This window comes from Acipenser ruthenus, chromosome 13 (assembly GCF_902713425.1).
Source record: "Acipenser ruthenus chromosome 13, fAciRut3.2 maternal haplotype, whole genome shotgun sequence".
NCBI lineage: Eukaryota > Metazoa > Chordata > Actinopteri > Acipenseriformes > Acipenseridae > Acipenser > Acipenser ruthenus.
Window position 1 is genome coordinate 37,512,592 of NC_081201.1, and position 19,761 is coordinate 37,532,352.

The 19,761-nt window shown below is 37.0% G+C and overlaps 2 protein-coding genes across 2 annotated transcripts in view; one reads left to right on the top strand and one right to left on the bottom strand.

Moving 5' to 3' along the window:
- LOC117417835 (E3 ubiquitin-protein ligase NEURL1-like) overlaps positions 1-10,893 on the bottom strand; it is a 61,861-nt gene extending 50,968 nt beyond the window's left edge. The window contains exon 1 of the mRNA XM_034030205.3: positions 10,278-10,893. Within this exon, the coding sequence (XP_033886096.2) occupies positions 10,278-10,359 (82 nt within the window). The 5' untranslated portion in view covers positions 10,360-10,893. The remainder of the gene's footprint in view (positions 1-10,277) is intronic.
- Positions 10,894-12,880: 1,987 nt separating this feature from the next.
- LOC117418126 (cilia- and flagella-associated protein 58) overlaps positions 12,881-19,761 on the top strand; it is a 32,545-nt gene continuing 25,664 nt past the window's right edge. The window contains exons 1-10 of the mRNA XM_034030740.3: positions 12,881-13,260; positions 13,548-13,829; positions 13,976-14,124; positions 14,530-14,686; positions 15,242-15,436; positions 15,758-15,895; positions 17,158-17,317; positions 17,696-17,778; positions 18,141-18,332; positions 19,435-19,596. Coding sequence (XP_033886631.1) covers positions 13,252-13,260; positions 13,548-13,829; positions 13,976-14,124; positions 14,530-14,686; positions 15,242-15,436; positions 15,758-15,895; positions 17,158-17,317; positions 17,696-17,778; positions 18,141-18,332; positions 19,435-19,596 — 1,527 coding nt within the window. The 5' untranslated portion in view covers positions 12,881-13,251. The remainder of the gene's footprint in view (positions 13,261-13,547; positions 13,830-13,975; positions 14,125-14,529; positions 14,687-15,241; positions 15,437-15,757; positions 15,896-17,157; positions 17,318-17,695; positions 17,779-18,140; positions 18,333-19,434; positions 19,597-19,761) is intronic.

The window sequence follows — 19,761 nt, forward strand, 5'->3', positions numbered from 1 at the left end:
TCCCAGGGCAAACTTAGCTTTTGCAACATGGGACCTCATGATCACAGAATGCAGGAGTTAAAAAGATTATTTTTACAGGTCTGATTACAGGAAAGCTTCCATCGGTTTTAATTCTAAATACAAACAGAGGCAACATTTAAGGCAAATCAGGCTTTGCTTGAAAGGCATGTAATGTTTTTATTTTTACACTCTGAGGAATGCATTGAATAAACTTTTTTTTTTTTTTTTTGCTGTACAGCAAAGGCTTCCAAAATGTAAACATACAGTGAGCAAACCAGCTAGGAAGATGTTGCCAAGAACCTTTAATACATCAGGTGAGAAAGGCTCAGAAGAGTCTGCTTTACGTACAAAACAAACTGAACATATCAGTGCGCCTGCATCCAGGAGCCTCTATGGCACTTCTTCGCAGAAACCAATCACGTCATGATGTCATTGCCAATAAAACTGCTTTTTCAGGCCGCACCTGGAACATCTTGTATTTAAATATTTCGTTGACCTGATCTTAACTGTTAACATAACTACTGGTGCCTGTTTCCATTGTTCCTAAACTAAGGGTTAATAAATTAAATTTCTTCAGCCCTGAGCTTCATTACTGAATCCCAAATCAAACTACGAACAAAACAAGCACAAAAAAACCCTCCCATGGCTTGTCTGTAATAGGCTACCACGATATTGGGTGAGTGGACACTGCAGACATTTGTAAATTAGGTTAATGTCTTTTAGCAAAGTCAAGTTTTTTTTTCCTAGACCGGTAATTCTAAACTCGGACTCTGAGACAGATCAAAGAGATAAGGGAAAGAAAAGAAAGTTAAGTGGAGTGAGTTCTTCACAGGATCAATGGTTAACTGCTGCAAATGTTGGCTGCTCCATCACAGAGGCCTGAATGAATCCTTACTGATGGACAGGGGGCTGGAATGAAGGGTGTCACTCAGGTATCCAGCTGAGTTAAATTCAAACCTGGAATCAGTGAGAGCAGATGGCAGCAGTCTCAGGATATGTCACTGAACCACCTGAGATCCTCTGTCACCTGGAAACACCTGCCTCTAGTAAACCAGATGGAGATAACCCCCTTGATACGGTGTATGCTGTACACAGAATACTTTGCAGTAGACCTTGATTGTTTCACGATTCAGAAGGCAGTGCTGTTTCTTCTTTAATACATGAAAAATCAACACATTGTTCATTTAACTTTTACATTTTAAAAGTATTGCAGCATTAAAAAATAATGAGGGTTAAATATTGCAATTTACATTGCAAAGAAAAAAATAGTGATTGGTTCACTTACTACAAGTCACACATATATTTATAAAAAAAGTTAAAGCATGAATTTAAGCAGGTTTACATTGCAAATAGTTTCACTGTTACTTAATCATAAGTACATTTCTGTCCAGAAAACGTTAACAACATTTTAATTTGACAGGAACAAATTGAAAGGAGAAATAGGAGATCTCACTGGCTTCCACGGCATCATGAATTACTTCATTTAACTAGTTCTTCCCGGTTTTCTTAGTTTTTATCAGTGGTCTTCAAGTTCGATTGTTCCCTTTACTTTATTTACCATAAAGAGACAATTTGCATTAAGAGACTGGGTAAATACAATGCTTCCTTCCCTTCAATGAGAAAACCATATTGAAAAATGAAAGGGCTCTTAGTAAACCAGAGACAGTACATTTCTATATGAATCGTCACTGATGTGAAGGAGACCAGTTTCACTTGATATTGTATTTAATGAGACAATGTGCCACTCTAAATGGAAAAATGTGCTGGGATTTCAACACAAATCCTACAGTTCTCCATTACCATTTCATATGTATAATCGTTGTATGGAGGAGAGGAGTCTGTTAAAACCAGGCCATTCTGGTCAGAGCCAATACTTTAACATGCCTTTGTTTTTATGCATAAAATAACCCTTTTACACTAGTAGTGGTTTAGGGGCTTGAAATCCACTAGGCAGCTATTCTTCATTCCTTGTCTTCATACCAGATATTTTACATCAACTTCAGTAACATTCAGTAGCTGCCCTGTACCTGCCAATGCCAGGTCAGAAATCGTCCTTTGAAAAACATTTACAGTACATCTTTTAGACACAGTAAAAAAATTTTTAATTGCGATTTCAAAAACTTTGTGTTGCAATATTAATCAATCATGCTCATTGAAAATATATAATTGACAAACTGGGGTACACTTGCCACTTTTTAGGACTTGTAACACTGTCTTCTTGTGTAAAAAGGTGAAATTAAACAGGACGGTGCCTGTATATTTACTTATGTTTTACAAAAACAAAACAGAACCTAACTTCTTCCAGAGGTACTAACTATACTTTTCCCAAGTTCTAACTACTCAGCTGGACAGCTGTGCCATTTACCAGTAACCAAAACTTTACACATACCTTTCTTTAAGGTTCCCCACATGTCTCCTCTTAGAACTTAGCTTTAACACACACCGCAAACAGAGACATTGACCTGCTTTTATACAGCTGCCTGCTTAATCCGAGGCAGGTGTCCCTCATTAAATTAGAGCCAGGTGATTCCACTTCTGGCTATACCTCAACCCTATGGCATTCTGGGGGATGTAGTCCTGCAGCAAACCCCTGGACTACATCTCTCCTCCCCCTATTCTGCCACAATATGTACATGCAAAGTAAAACCAATGTTTAAATAATTAAAAAAAATACTTTATTTGTGTTTACATAGTGTATAACATTACAGAGTAAATAGACCCCTTTGAAACATATGGGCTGACTACATTTGCTGTAAACCTAGCCTGGCTGTTTTGTTTTATCACCTAACTGATATAACTAATACTTCATGGAGGGTGCCAATTTAGCTGTGTACAAAGATAAAACCTGAAAAAGTACTATAAAGGTGATTTCTTCCCAACATCTAGCTTCATTACTCTAACCTGCAAACTCCCTGGCTGTCTAACCAATACCTATTTATATTCCTATTGAAATTGATAGAATTAGAAAAAAATATATTAAAAAAACAGCAGTCACAGTGATTTACATGCTTTGGTTTGAAGAAAATAAATGTTAAGCCAATGCCTGCGGTGTTTTACAGAATATATTTAATGTCTACTCTTGACATATGATTCAGACATTGGATTCTAGCCAATTCTATTGTAAACTTTGTCGTTTTTTAAAAGGGTGGTATTCCTGGCAATCTGTGGGAGTAAAACTTGGTTATTAAGGGCTCAGTGCTTGGTCCCTTGTAGCATGCATTTCACCAGAGCAGTAAGAGCATGCTTGAACACCAGAGCAGTAAGGGTATGCTTGAACACCAGAGCAGTAAGGGTATGCTTGAACCCCAGAGCAGTAAGAGCATGCTTGAACACCAGAGCAGTAAGGGTATGCTTGAACCCCAGAGCAGTAAGGGTATGCTTGAACACCAGAGCAGTAAGGGTATGCTTGAACACCAGAGCAGTAAGAGCATGCTTGAACCCCAGAGCAGTAAGGGTATGCTTGAACCCCAGAGCAGTAAGAGCATGCTTGAACACCAGAGCAGTAAGGGTATGCTTGAACACCAGAGCAGTAAGGGTATGCTTGAACACCAGAGCAGTAAGAGCATGCTTGAACCCCAGAGCAGTAAGGGTATGCTTGAACCCCAGAGCAGTAAGAGCATGCTTGAACACCAGAGCAGTAAGAGCATGCTTGAACACCAGAGCAGTAAGAGCATGCTTGAACCCCAGAGCAGTAAGGGTATGCTTGAACCCCAGAGCAGTAAGGGTATGCTTGAACCCCAGAGCAGTAAGAGCATGCTTGAACACCAGAGCAGTAAGGGTATGCTTGAACCCCAGAGCAGTAAGGGTATGCTTGAACACCAGAGCAGTAAGGGTATGCTTGAACCCCAGAGCAGTAAGGGTATGCTTGAACCCCAGAGCAGTAAGAGCATGCTTGAACACCAGAGCAGTAAGAGCATGCTTGAACACCAGAGCAGTAAGGGTATGCTTGAACCCCAGAGCAGTAAGAGCATGCTTGAACCCCAGAGCAGTAAGAGCATGCTTGAACCCCAGAGCAGTAAGAGCATGCTTGAACACCAGAGCAGTAAGGGTATGCTTGAACCCCAGAGCAGTAAGGGTATGCTTGAACCCCAGAGCAGTAAGAGCATGCTTGAACCCCAGAGCAGTAAGAGCATGCTTGAACCCCAGAGCAGTAAGAGCATGCTTGAACACCAAAGCAGTAATGAACCCCAGAGCAGTAAAGGTAGTGAATAGTGGGCCACATTAGGCTCCAAGTTACTTCTGGTACAGGTGATCCCAAATTGTTTTACTGCTCGTAAAGCAATGTGTTTGTACTGGCAGAAAAAAGAAAACCTGCACTTCTTCCTAGGCCTCTTTACAATAGTCTACCTTTCTCTCATGTCTTTCTCTCTCTCTGGTCTCAAATATAACTGCACCACCTGTTGGTTTAAACATTTATCACTTAAACCAGTTCATTAAAACAATAGGTTGAAACGACAGGATTGTAATGCAAATCCTGGCTGGATAACCTCTTCAATAGATATGATCGATTCAGACCGATCATGATTTCTCACATTTGCTGGTACTGGACATGATCATTTTTGTAAAAAATCTCAACAAGGCACTGCTGTTCTAAGAAAAAAACTAGAGGGGGTGGAGGTGAAGAGAAAGGGAGCTAGTAATAGGACTGAATGTTATTTCTGGTTTATAATACAAGTATAACATTACATGGATTTAGGAAGTTCTAAGATTTTTTTTTTAAATGAACTGTTAACCTGATTAGGATGTACTATGTTGTTTACAACTTTGTCATTGAGGACTGAGTTCATTTTCATTGTTCGTTTCTGTTATGTGTGAATTCAGTTCAATTCATCAATTCAATTTGCAGAAAAAAAACATAGAGTGGGATAAAACCATAATAACAATTACAGTATGATGCAGAGCTTTATAAATCAATATTAACAGTAAACATGATTGCATTAAAAAAGAAAGCTAGTCCGCCTTTTTTGGAAATCTTGCATGAAATATTAAAATCAGTCAAGAAAAAGTTCAATTTGATTATTGTTGTTTTTCTTGGATCAGAGATTGATAGCCGTGAACCAGAACTAAGGCCCTATTTCCATTTGGGTATAATTATTCCATTGCTTGTTCATATTCCAGAATATTCTAGGGTTCTGCTTTGTGTGTGCGCAAAATACAAAAGTGAACAACAGTGATGCAATCTCCCTAAGGAGGGAGTGTTCCACTTCTACCCCTCTCCCATCAGAAACCCTGGGGCTATACATTTATTACTGTCCCGAATTCAGATCCAAATTGTGGTTTTATATAGGCCTAACTCTCTGATGACTATCCGAAATTTCACTTTGAATTGGGGAGTAGGAGATGGACATGCAGGAGAACGCACAACTCTCAGCTTTGCATTTACATTTAAATTTAAATATCAAGTGTAGGGTGTTCAGCTAGTTAGTGTAAGATATGACTGATATTATTACAAGAAGCTAATTCTGTATTTATGCCGGGAGCTGCTCAAGAAAATCGCAGAAGCAATGGGAATATTCTGTGAAGTACGGTTTGTATTAAAGGTCATCTGACAAAGCATGATGCTTACCTTACAGTGGCATATGAGTAATGAATATTTGTACTATTCCAAACAGTATATGTTTTAGGTAATTCCATACAACAGTGCTTTTGTAATTATTGCTGGGATAAACACTTAGTGTGGACTTAGTGATATCTCAAGCAAAGGTCTTAAGGGAGGACCTGATTTAAAGTAGAAGGAACATGTGCTCAAATGTAATGCAGAAAATAGTAATCTTTACAGTATGTGATCTACCAAAGATGGGGCTTTTTTTTCATATTTTCAGCTAATACTCTAATTTAAACATAAATCTGTATTCATGCAGATCCAGATATTGAAATAGATACGAGGGTCTGTTTAGGCTCGTACAGTGTCAATGACACCATCGCACCGCAAGCCCTTTTAGGCAAACAATAACACCAGCTTATTTAATAATAATAATAATAATAATAATAATAATAATAATAATAATAATAATAATAATAATAATAATTAAAGGTCAGAGGGAAATTGAAAACATAATTCTTTTCTCCTGCTTGCTTGCCTGTTGACACTTATTTCAATCCACCTTTTGCCTATTATTATGCCTCCTTCTGCGGATAGCACTCAGGAAGAATTACCATAGAAACCGTTTACATTTCATGTTCTGTTGCCTAGGAGACACAGCTGAATCAGATAAATTCCCCCAAGTCTTGAATAACTGTATTTGATTTGTTGTGGTCCTGTGACCATTACACCTCTTTATAGCATGTATTAGTCACAGAACTAATACCTTTTCAGCACATTTTCAACAAAAGAATTTCCATTTTTTTAACAGTAGTACTGATTCGGTTGTCCTGTTATGTAACCAGTACAGTAAATCCAGAGGCAGTTGGTAAATTATTGGTCTTAGATGCCTAGATCTACCTATAATGTTTCACTGACTGCTTTAAAACAATTCCTGCCTAAGTGCACTGATTAAAAAGTAGGGCCCCCTTAAACTGTCTTTAATGGCAATCAAATGGCACTATAATGAAAACACAATGGTTCTGTACGAAAGGGCCATTGGTAATATTGTAGCAATCTCAGGTAACACAGGCAGGCGCATCACACAGGGCGAGGCAATCCACACACAGGTGGAGGGCGGGCGCGAACCCGGGACCTCTCGCACTAAAACATAGCGTCGATACCGCTGTGCAAAAGAGCCGGCTGTTTTGTACAGAGGTATCGGTGCTGTGCTTCAGTGCGAGAAGTCCCGGGTTTGCGCCCACCCTCCACCTCTGTGTGGATTGCCTCGCCCTGTGTGATGCACCTGCCTGTGTTAACTGAAATCGCTACAATATGTTCATATTTTGACATACCAATGGTATCACGATGCTATGAACACTGGTATAAGTGTACATCATTGCACATAAAGACACATCTTTTAAAGTTCAAAGCAGTATGAAAAATAAACAAGTTAAAGGAAATAAATCATAATGAACATTTTGGCAGAAATTGTAGTGAGTCAAATATATTTCAACATGCATGAACAAAATGTGCTTAGAACCGATAGTTACTTTAAAGTATATACAGTTGTCCTTTGGGGGGAAATGTTGTGCTGGGATCCAAGTATGTGGCATTAATTAATGTTCATTGGATTTCTCCTCCAGAAAAATAATATTTGATTAAAACAAATGGTATGAATACTGAATCTAGACAGTTTAAGTTATGTCAGCAGATGCTGGATATTGTCTAAGTATATCTGGCCAAATGGAATAACATATAGGCCCCAGATCCATAGCCCAGAACCTTCATAACTTTAACTGTATGTACAATACATCTATGGTTGTGCCAATTGTGATCAGAGCTGTGTGCCATATTGCTCATGTGCAGGATTTTACATGTTTGTGTAAGAGTGGCAAGTTGCTTGTGGCGATTTGAAACATCATGTGGTACCATTTACCCTATTGCTGTGGAAACTGAATTAACTATAGTTTTGCCATTGCAATCCAGTGCATTAAGTTGCTTGAATGATGTATTGGGTGTGAGTTTCACTGGGAAGGGCTTCTTGAGAAAAACCCTGCCCTAAATCCATCATAACAACATCAGATAAGACTGATAAGACGTCATATAAGACTATCAGAAACCAAACTCATTAACTACCATTGCGAAATGTTCGTACAACTCATGTGAGCTCCAGCTGCTCATGTTTGCAGCTAAATTAATTATTCATCATTGTTTTCCCAAATGAGCTTTTAAAAACCCAAATCCCTGTTTTGGCATTTCTGATGCGGATTACTATAAAAAAAATACAGACTAAATTGGATGCAAACCTGCATTCATATTAAAAGAACTGCATAGAAATTTAACAGTGAATCAGCATCTGAAATGTGAATGCAGTCTGAAAAGCTACATTCGTTATAGTATCAAGATGGTGGCATTTTAGTTGTATTTGTGTTCAGATCCAAAATACATACAGTTAGCAGTTCTCTCCCTTATTGTCTTATTATCCCAAAACATTTTCAAGAACTATATGCTTTCTCATCATAACTAATCCATGTTTTAGAGTCTACTGATTGAAATTGAGTTTTCAATTTCTTTTAGCAAAACAAATTCCATCAAAGCAACACTTTCACCTGTGATGCTGCTGAACCAACATGTTGACATTGGATTGATACTGTGGTCAACAAAAACGTGAACTGTAACATAAGCATAAATTCAGCTAAAAATAGAAGAGTGGGGAAAACATCTTAAAGTCTCCAAGCTGTTTGTCTGAAATGTTCACTGTAGTCCACTGAAAGAGCAGTGAACGAGTGTCGCTGTGAAATAAGCTGTGGTTTTAGACAGGTGTCATCAATTAGGGTCATCTTCTCCATTATTGAGTTAGAACAGCTGACCTCAAAAGAAAACAGTGGGAGAGCAGTGTCCGCTTGTGAATAATACAACGTACAAAACTGAGCTATATATAAATATATATATATATATATATATATATATATATATATATATATATATATATATATATATATATATATATGAATATACAAATAAACTAAAAACCAATTTGACTTTAAAATAAAGATGACTGTATACAATTATCCAGTTTGGTACCATACCTCCAAAAGAAGTCCAAATTAAATATATTCGCTTTGTATTATATTGGTACGTATTTAAAATGACCAACATATGAAAGACAGTCTACATGCTAGGAACAAAGCTGCTCTGGTTGACTGTCCCTTAAGGATTTGCGTAAATAACATTTTCATTTAAAGTTACTTTGGTATCTGCACTGGAAGCACCCAGCTACCTATGTCCTTGTTAATTACTCTGCATCAGTGAGTGAAACACTGTAGAGACTATTTAGAGAGCGTTCTGCGTGAAGGGTGAGTCTTGTTTCATGCAAATGGTTTGTAACTGCTATACTGAAACTAAAGCAGTATGGTCCGGTTACAGCTGACACTTTTAAAATGGAGCTGCTCAGGTAACTTGAAATACAATTCATTGCACTGCATTGTACATTAAACCAGTAGGTGAGCGACCTGAAGCAGTACCACCTCTATATTTAACAGCACTCACAGTTTAACAATGATCATGTAAAGGATTTAAAACTTAAAACCCAGTTATGCAGCTTGCCAACCAGATTCTTTACAATACATATAATGAAAATGCATGAGGGTTGTCGAGGTATTTTGGCAGGATTACATCAGCTAAAGAGATGATTTCAAGCTGAGTATTACTGTATACGAGTATTCTGTGCCAAGTATTCAGTAGCATTGATCACAAGAAAAGGAGCGAACTTGTACACTTCTCAAATTTCTAACTATGTGATAGACAAAGAGAAGGAGATACATTTTATTGGACTAACTAAACAATAATTAATCACAAGCTTTCGTGCCGTTTAACAGAAATCTCTTCAAATCCATGCATGATAAAAAAAACTAACAAAAAAACAAGTTCCCCAGCTTTAACCATGTGTAACAGCATTCGTTTAATAAAAGGTACCATTACTGTCATTTCTAAAATTGTGTCGCGTTGATTGCTAAAGGCGCTGTCCTTTCAGTACCACAGCCAGTCATTCTGTCAGTAGAGTGGCTGAGATGACAATGTGGATTAGTACCAGTTTAGACGGGATTTAATTACCGCAACACAATATAATGTAAAACTCCCCATTATTCAACCTTAAAGGGAAAACAAGTGCTGTACATCTACAGTATCAATGTCCTTTTATGACCTGCCTTGGTTTAACATATCTAACTGGCTAAAAGAAGGAGCAAAACAAATGGATAGGCCTGCAGTACTCAAAAAATAATAGAATAACTTCATGATTTTTCACTTTTAGAAAGGTAACCTAGCTATGTCATACAGACTACAGCATCTAAACAACAGTTGAAAATCTATTCATGCGCTGTTTATTTGTTAATGTAAAAAGCCGCATCCGTCTGCGCTTCAATCTTATGAACTGTTATTATAATATTAACAATAAAGACGCACCGTTCCAAAATACATATATCCTGGGCTCCAATCATGACCAGCAAACGCGCCAGACACGTGTACTTATAATGTTAAAAGCCCTTAGTACATGCATAAAAAGTGTATTGCTATATAATTATGCATGGCAAATTTTGTTCAAACAAGGAATTATTGAATTGAGGTAATTAACACGTGTTGAATACAGAACGGTACTGCATAGAACATAATATTATATTTGTCAAAATTGATAGTGCCACACGACTTAGTGAACACATCTGTAAATACATAAATACATAAATAAATAAATAACCTTTCTGTTGATTCGATAGCCTGTGGAATCTGTTCTGGTGCCCTCTTTGCAAAGTCGGGATGCTCGAGACGCTGTTGCCCATGACTTCACTGGAAGATGTTTCAGATGCTCGATCTCCTTAGACAGCTGCTCGTATTCTCCTCGCTCGCAGACTTGCGCTTTGGTTCTGTTCGCTCCTAATCCCCGATTTCGTAATTATATCAGTGCTGTTCTCTGGTAGGTCCTTTTTCTCTTTCTCGTCCCTGTGTCTATTCCAGATATCCTCCCCTCGAACTTTACCACAACCTGTTCGAGCATCAGTGTTCTGAATGACGAAAAAACAAAACTATTACATGTTTTTTTCTTTCTTTCTGTGCATGCAAACACAGCAGCACACACCGCAGACTCACTATTTATTTTCTCACTTATGTATTTGCTAATTGCATTTTAAACACCTAAACCTGACCTATGTTGCTACTCAGTGTGACCTATTAATCAAGCACTTTTTTTTGCACTTATGAGTATGATTATGTTTTTTGTAATTATGATTATTTTCTCGCTCTCCAGTGCAGGGGCAACCTTTACACCTGCTAGCTTTGCTTAGCTAGCTCACTTTCTTTAGCAGCTGTTACATCTTCAAGTACCCCATCCTACGGTAACTGTCTGAATTTAAAAGACCCGTTTTGCCTTTGCCTCATATTGAGGCTCCTGACTATGCTATCTCCACTGCGTCTTACGTAATCATTTTCGTTGCTATGGTGACAGTTGACTGTTAATTATTTAACCCAACCCCAGCCACGTCAGCTTGCCATGGGGGCGTGGGGTGCGGGGTGTGTTGAATTACTCCATTAGATCCATTTTGATTTACAACATGCGTAGTCATTTTAACAATACACAACTCAAGAAATCAGGCAGAACAGGGCAATATAACTTTACACTCCCATTGTGTGAAATGATTGGTTATTAAAATCCCACTAGGTTTGGGGTTAAAGATGCAACGTTTATATGTTCTTTCCCTATAAACAATTCTAATTTGAACTGGCTCCTTGAGCACACAGCCAAACACAGCATGTTCAGTAGGTTGCCAGGACACGCTGCTCATCCCATAATCTCACATCTCTCTCAAACATGATGTCATGCATTCAACAGTATGCAATCATTTTGTGCTATGTGTATGACTTTTACTAGCTTTATTCTTGTTAATTTATATTTACAGTATATATTTAATCAAAGACAACATAAAAGGCAAAGTTCAAATGTCAATCAACAAGTGAGCACGAGGAAGGTTACATTTTAAACACGATTAAGGCGCCCTCTAGCGATTCAAAATTATATAGAAAGCAGTAACAGCTCCGCAAGAAGACCCCAGAGCTCCCTCCTTCCATTGGATTTATGCAGTCTCACTTATCCACAAAAATATTTTGGCCAGCTCAAGAAACGTATGGATAATGTGACTGTGTTGGTATGATATGCTCTTCCACATGCTGGGAACTGGACTAATGGTGATTTTAAGCAAATAATTTCTGATATTTAGCTGACAACAACAATGCCAAGCATAGTATTGGGGAATTATTATTATTATCATTATTATTATTATTAGTTTATTTAGCAGACACCTTTATCCAAGGCGACTTACAGAGACTAGGGTGTGTGAACTATGCATCAACTGCAGAGTCACTTACAATTACGTCTCACCCGAAAGACGGAGCACAAGAAGGTTAAGTGACTTGCTCAGGGTCACACAATGAGTCAGTAGCTGAAGTGGGATTTGAACCGGGGACCTCCTGGTTACAAGCCCTTTTCTTTAACCATTGGACCACACAGAATTAGCACGGCCGGCAAATGCTGTAGACTGTCACTTTGGAGTACAGAGTGAAGCTACACTAATGTGAGACTGCAGGGAGTAAAGCACTTTGAAAAGGAGAGGAAGTCATTTGGTATAAAGCTCCAGTACACGGCTGCCTAGGATACATGCTGTTAAAGGCCCCCACCCTCCTCTTTCTTGTTTCCAAGTTAATTTTACTGCAAATCTGTCTCAAATGTAGTCGTTGTGTTGTGACTTGAATGATTAGCTGTAATACCATTTTCTGTGCATATGGAGCGCAGGAGACGACAGTAGACACACACACACACACACACACACACACACACACACACACACAGAGTAAGACGTGCGCACGAGATATGTATTTGTTTTCTCTAATGTCACCTCTCGGGCTATTAATTTTCAGATCTAAAGAAGACAATTAAGAAAATTGGATTGCTATGTAAAAAAAAAAAATTGGTAGTTCAGAAATGGAATGCCAAATAAAAACGTAATGAAGAATACATTATTTATTTTTTAGAATTAACATTTTGAGTTAAAACTGAATGTTCTAAATATGTCTTTGTTGTATGAAAATGCGATTTTTTTTTTTTCCTTCTTAGTGTTGGGTCAACTTCTGACAGTTTGTAGGATTAAGGAGTGGGTTTACAAACGCGATTAAGAATAGCTTGGTATGCCTTGATTTCAATCACTTCTTGGTTCGTTTCCGTGGAAACGGGGTACTGTTTTTGAGTATGTAATTGTGGAACGGGGATCATCTTTCACATACAAACTAAAGGTACAGTATATGCAACACTTTTGTACAAACCTACCACTGCGTCTGGCTGTCTATTTTAAGGTTACGCACACGCAACTCTGGATTTGTTTTTTTGTGTGCGAGTGACGCAATACCGCAAGAGCCGAATGCTGCGTCGTCGCTAGGATACCTGACAGACGCGCTGTGTTTCTTGGAGTCCACACCAACAAACCAACGAGGAAACTCATACATTGTGTGAGAAAGCTGTTTTAATTGACCAAATGTGTACATTTTGCGGAGCAGTCTGGTGAATTTTAAGACTTTTAAAACCAACCAGTGTACTTTCACTGTACCTTCACCCTGTAGTGTTTTTTTATTTTTTCTGTGAACTATTTTTTTTTTTACCTGGAATTAGAAACCAACAAAAAAGAAACATGACGGAGGTAAGGTCTTAAAAAAGGGGAAAGTAAATGATTATTTAATTATATTGCAGTAATATTATTACTACCTTGTGCACTAACTATGCTATTCAAACATACACTTTGGAATGTTGTTACACTACTTGCACTAATTAATGTTACTGTTAACTGTTTAGGGAATTATATTTGAAAGAGAAAACACATTGAATAATAATATAAAGATATGTTACTGTACCTGCCTACTCATAAGATATGGATTTAATAAGATATGGATATAATGCAGATGTATGTATAAATTTGTCTGCTCTCAGGAAAAGGCCCAAAAGACAGATGTTGAAGAAAATGCCTTTGAGACCCTAGAAAGGGATTTCCAGGAAGTTCTCCACGAGCTAATGGGAGATAAAAGCCTGGAGAAGTTCCGGGTTGAGTATGAGAAGCTCCACAAAGCCTTGAAGAAATCCCATGAAAGCGAAAAAAGACTCATGTCAAAATGTAGGGAACTAAATTCTGAAATAGTATCTAATTCTGTCAAAGTAGCAACAGCGTTGAAATTATCACAAGAAGATCAGACAACAATTGCTTCACTGAAAAAGGTATTTATGATACACACACACATTTGTTTTTTATATCCAGTACACTGGGTCCAATTCTAGTGATCTAAACAGTGGCACATATACAGTGTGTAATGTTTGCAAAATAATTATGAAGACGACAGAATAAAATCCTGATATTTTAACAGGAGATAGAAAAAGCTTGGAAAATGGTGGATGCAGCTCATGAAAAGGAACAACGTGCTAAAGAGACCATTCATGCCCTGAAACAGGAGATTGCTAACCTGACAAAGCTGGTTGAGCAGGGGGCTGGCTTGTCTGTGGGCCAAGAACACAGGTAAATCCACTGTTCCTCCCAGCCAATAAAGAAGCCTGCTTCACAAGGAATCTGACAGTATATAGTTTGTGTCTTCTTGTGCAAGATTAAAAATCCAAAAACAAAACAATAATAGAGGACAAACATGAAATAATTAAGAAAATGTAAATGTTCTCCTTTTTTATCCAAAGATGCTTTTCATGAAGTTAATAATGTACAGTTTATGTTGCCTCTAATTGTATTAATCCTCTTGACTAGCGTATCACAAACTTGCCCACCAAAGTTGGACAGTTGTATAACCTGGGGTGACAAGTTGAATCATATTCACTCAAAATGTGTCCATATCTGTATCTCTCTCTATATTTATATCTTTTATTTATTTTATATTTATGTCTTTTACAAGTAATATTGAATTATATTTTCAAGTGTGAAGGACTTACTGAAAATCAAAGACGAACTAACAAAGGAAAGAGATGAACTACTGACTGAAGTAGTGAACTTAAGAGACGGTCTAACCCAGGCTACAGCAAAGCAACAAGAGATTGAGGCCTGGAAAGAAGAAGTGTCTGAGAATATGACCCAGGTAAATACTGAACAAACCAAAACTGTATAGACCAGTAAAAATGCAGTATATGTCTACTGTGTCACAATACTATACCACACAGCATTGCATTCTTGAGCGATAGTTTTTTTTTAAATGTTGTGTACGAGGAGATAAACATTACGAATTCTAATAAAGCCATATTCTTTATTGTAGACTTTGTTTATCTCCATCATCACACAGTTACTTTTAACTTGCTCTTTAACTTTTAACTTGCTCTTTTCTGCAGTAGTGTACTTTTTTTTCAACTCTGACAAGATCAATTTTACACTATTAAAAACAGTAGTGCATAGTAACTAAGCTTGGTTAAGTGGTCGTGATAGTGTATAATACAATATATCTTTTAGTTAGCTTTCTTGTTTTAGGATAGGGCTAGTGTTAACAGACAGCACACCCACCATGTTGTAAGTAATAAATGGCACATTCCCATTGTAAACTTTATTTTGCATAAGGGAGACACAATAGATTTTGTAATTGAGTGTTTAATGTATCTTAGACGCTCCAGGGTTCAATTTGTCTTTCTTTTCCTTTCTGCAGCTCCAGCAGGACATCCAGGTGAGCCAGAATGAATGCTCCCGTGAGGCTCGGAGAAAGGAAAAACTGGAAAAGGAGATAAAGCAAATGCAAGCTGAACTGGACACTAAACAGGCAGAGATCAAAACGCTGACTCTGCACAACCAGCGGGGTAAAGAAGAGCAGCAGAGGATGGAGCAGCAGCTGCGGGAACAAAAGGTACACTGGGAACCCAAGACCCTGGTCTTACTGTGCACAGCACCTCCGTGGGGTCCCAAGTACTTCTGAAAAAAAATAAAATAAATAATAATAATAATAATCTGAAAACCAAGCCAGCCGTATGACACATGGAATGGATTGTCATGGTGACTCACTGTGTCACCACGTGTAGAGTTGATTGATCCCCCAGAGACAAATTAAAGTGGGTAAGCTTGGCACTGTATCTGGTTATTGGAGATTACCTCATTTTCAAAAGTGGGTACTTTAATTCACTCAAAATGTAAATATATTAATTGATTTTTTTTTTCAATTTTCTAACAGATTCTAAATGAAAGGGCCTCAAAGGAGCTAGAACAACTGCAGGTCAGAAACACCAAAATCCAACAGGAGAATGATCAGAATGCCATAAGCTTGGACCAATTGGCACAAGAGAATCAACAACGGGCATCAGATCTTAAGGTATGAATAGGCTGTTGAAATATTAGTGTAAGAACTAAAATAAGAAACAGAGCAATGCTTTTTCAAAGTATAATGTCAGGGTAAGAAGTACTGTACATCAAACCTTTCACAGAGTGTATTACCCCAAAAAATAGATACTAAATATTGGTGCAATCATAAATGGATTAGAATGTTTTTTATGTACATGTATACCTTTCAATGTATAAAATTATATTGTAGTATGTGTGAATAAATAATACATTTTAGTCGACTGCAACAGTTGTCATGTCCACTAGGGGGCAATAGAGGGACACGGGACCACAGACAGACAAAAATGCTTAATATTATTTAGTTTTCCTTTGCACAGTTTTATTCAAAAGCAGGTGCAGAGGACCTGTGCTGTCATGTGTGAACTGTTTGCAATTGCATTTTGAAAAGAAAGTTAAAATTCATCATAAGAATATATATACCATGGGTCTAGTCTATAAACATACAAAAAAGTTAAGGTTTCTTAGTAGTTCAGGATTCTATTATACAAGTATAATAGATTGAAGTGAGGACTTGCAATTGTGTTATTTAGTTTACAGCTTACATTTAATGTATCATATTATGTTTGTTGAGCTACTAGCTCGCAGATGCAAAGGTATTATTGATAGATAACAGGACTGACATGAGGTCAGTTTTATAATGCCGATTTACAGTGCAAAAATACATCTAATTACTCCACTCATTAAAATTACAATTGTGGCATCTGTCAAAGTTTTGTTGGTTTTTATTAATTTTATAATACATCCTGGAGGTTATGCCATTTATTATGGATTTACATATAATAGGCACACATGTTTTACGTTAACAATAATAGTAATATAAAATAATTCTGTGGAAAAAAAAAAAGTTAAGTATAATCATTGGATTTGAAAGGGCAGAGACATTACATGTAGAACATTTTTACTTGTAACGCACAACAGGGTAACTGTCACAAATCTATATTTATAGACTAAGCATACAAAATTAAAATGAAACAGTAACACAACAAAGTACTGCAGCAGTAGTGAAGCTAAAGTACTGTGTTGAAAAGAAGCTTTAACACCTGGCTTGCAGCTCAATTGAATAGAAGAAACACACAAAAGTGAATGGCACTGTACAACACAGACAAACAAACAAACAAACAAACAAACAAACAAACAATACATATATCATGTTGTACCTTTGATTGCAAAGAAAATAAAATGTCTGGGAAAAAAATAATTAGCTTAAACAAATGTACCATTAATTTCGAACAGATGAAAGAAGAGGAGGTGACTCACATGCGGCATGAGATATCCAAACTAACCAAGATGAGAGAGAGCACCCAAAGGAAGTTACGTCAGATAGAAGATCAAAAATTAGATGTGGAACAGCTAAGGGACATGCTGAAAAACCAGATCACTGGGCTGGAGAGAGGCAAGGAGATCTGTGTTTATTCCATACCGCTTATCCACCAAAACTCTCATGAGAATGTCATTTATCTGAACCAATTTCCCCTTAGAAACTGCTTAAAATTAACACAGACATGTTCAAATTAGCACAAAGGGGTCTATTTAATTGATCTGAGCAGAGTCAAAGCTACATATCATCACTGTTTAGATAATTCAAATGGATTCCAAGGCTGTGCAACATCAAAGAAGTGCATGAGAACTCTTCAGTGGTTAATGTCTGTTCAAATTAGTAAATGGCGGTAAGGGTCCTCTAATGATTGAAATGATGATAATGAGCCATTAAAAGCCATTTGTCACTGGGTTAAAAAAAATATATATCTTTAAAGCATGCTTTATGTTTTAGAATTGGAATCCAAGAAGAAACAAGCAGAGACTGATAAGAAAGCAATAGAAGAACTGGTGCGAGAAAGAGACATCTTAAACAAGGTAGGCTTGTGGTATTTGTCTTTTTAGATACCTGTAGCTGTATCTTTATAATATTGCATATTTATTACAATTCCTGTTTAAGGTGTAACATTCTAAGTTGATGTTTCTGTTATAATATGAAATGGATCCTGCAATATTTCAAATGTTCAATTTTTTTTTTTTAACTTCTTACAGAAAAAAAAAACCCTTTAATGTTTCCCTTGGAGACTTAGTTGTAGATTTAGTACAATATCTGTCACCTTTATTATTTTTAATTCATAGACACAAATTTCTTAGTCAATTACAGTATGTTCAGATACTTTTAAATGTGTACTATCCATTTGTTTAACTGTTCTCTACCTCTGGGATTCATCCCTCTATAGAACATGCTGAAGGCTGCAGGTGCCACCCAGAAGCAGTTAAACCTAGTGAAGCTCCACGAGCAAACTAAGAAGAACCTGGACCAGGAGATCCAGAACTACAAGGAGGAGGCCCAGAAACAGAGAAAGATCATTTACCAGCTAGAGAAGGAGAGGGACCGCTACATCAACGAAGCGAGTGAACTAACACAAAAGGTAAGGCAGGCAGTCCACAAAAGATTTCATTATCAGAATACATTGAATAAAAGTTGCTAATGAGGTGGCTTGCGTGAACTAAAACCATATCAAGTTGCTAAAACATTTGTAGACTTTTTGGGGCAAAAGAACAGCTAATTTTGGCTGCATAGTCTGGAGGTACTAACTAAAACTGAAACCAGATGTCATGCATGTAGCGACCAAGTATGGTTTTGAACAATAACTCTGAGATTATTAACCATTAGCGATTGATACTTCTTTAGATGATAGTTAATATAACACACATTTTCATTGGTTTGTGGAATTTAAAATGATACATGTCAAAGAAGGAACATATTCTCACCATATTCTATACCATTACCAATATGAGGTCAAGAAACTACCATGCATGAACAAAGAACTATCATGTACATATTCAAAGAACAAGTAATAGAGAACATATTAAAAACTACACAGTTAAGGAATCACTACAGCTTTGTAATACTTTTTTTTAAAATGTTGCCTAGCTGTAGCTTTAGGTATTATGCATTGCTTTTCATTCCACTCGTTAATATGGACAGTTTGTTTTTTAAACAGCAGATTACACTCTGTGCAGTTGTATTTCTATTGCTTGGTAAGCCGATTTATACACTGGCTACTCTGTTCTGAAGTACACACAGACATTTTATACTAAACACTGCATTTAAACTTTCTAAAATTAGAGCCAATCAATCTCCAATGTTTTTCAATGTAGCATGGAAGGTAATCAATTAATTAGACTCACACCTCAATGCCCACAGAGCTACTTTTTCTACAAGTCTGCCTACCAAAGCTTGTCTACAAGGTTAACCCATTCCTTCACTAATGAAAGAGATGAAAGACAAACGTTAAGTAGAAAATGATTTTTATTGAACAGATTTGTAAAATCAATGTAGTAATGGGACGCAAGTGTATTTGTGTGTGTGTGTGTGTGTGTGTGTGTGTGTGGTATGCATACCCGAGAGTAACCAGAGTTTACAAAGCAATAGCATCACATTAATAATATATTATATGAAAAATAAAACATTGAGATAACATACAGTTGTAAATATCACAAGGTTTTTAATAGAATATCCATCCGCAGGTCCTGCAGCACATGGAAGATATTAAAGTGAGGGAAATGCAGATCTTCGATTATAAAAAGAAAATTGCTGAGGCAGACACAAAGCTGAAGCAGCAACAGAACCTGTATGAGGCAGTGAGATCTGACAGGAACCTCTACAGCAAGAACCTCATTGAAGCACAGGTATGCATTCATTTTCTGTTTAGTACTGTTTTCTTTTGGTTGGTTTGATATTTCAATATTATTTTATATTATCTGTAATATACGTATGTATGTAAAGGGCAGCTGGCTCTTTGAGCTAATATATATATATATATATATATATATATATATATATATATATATATA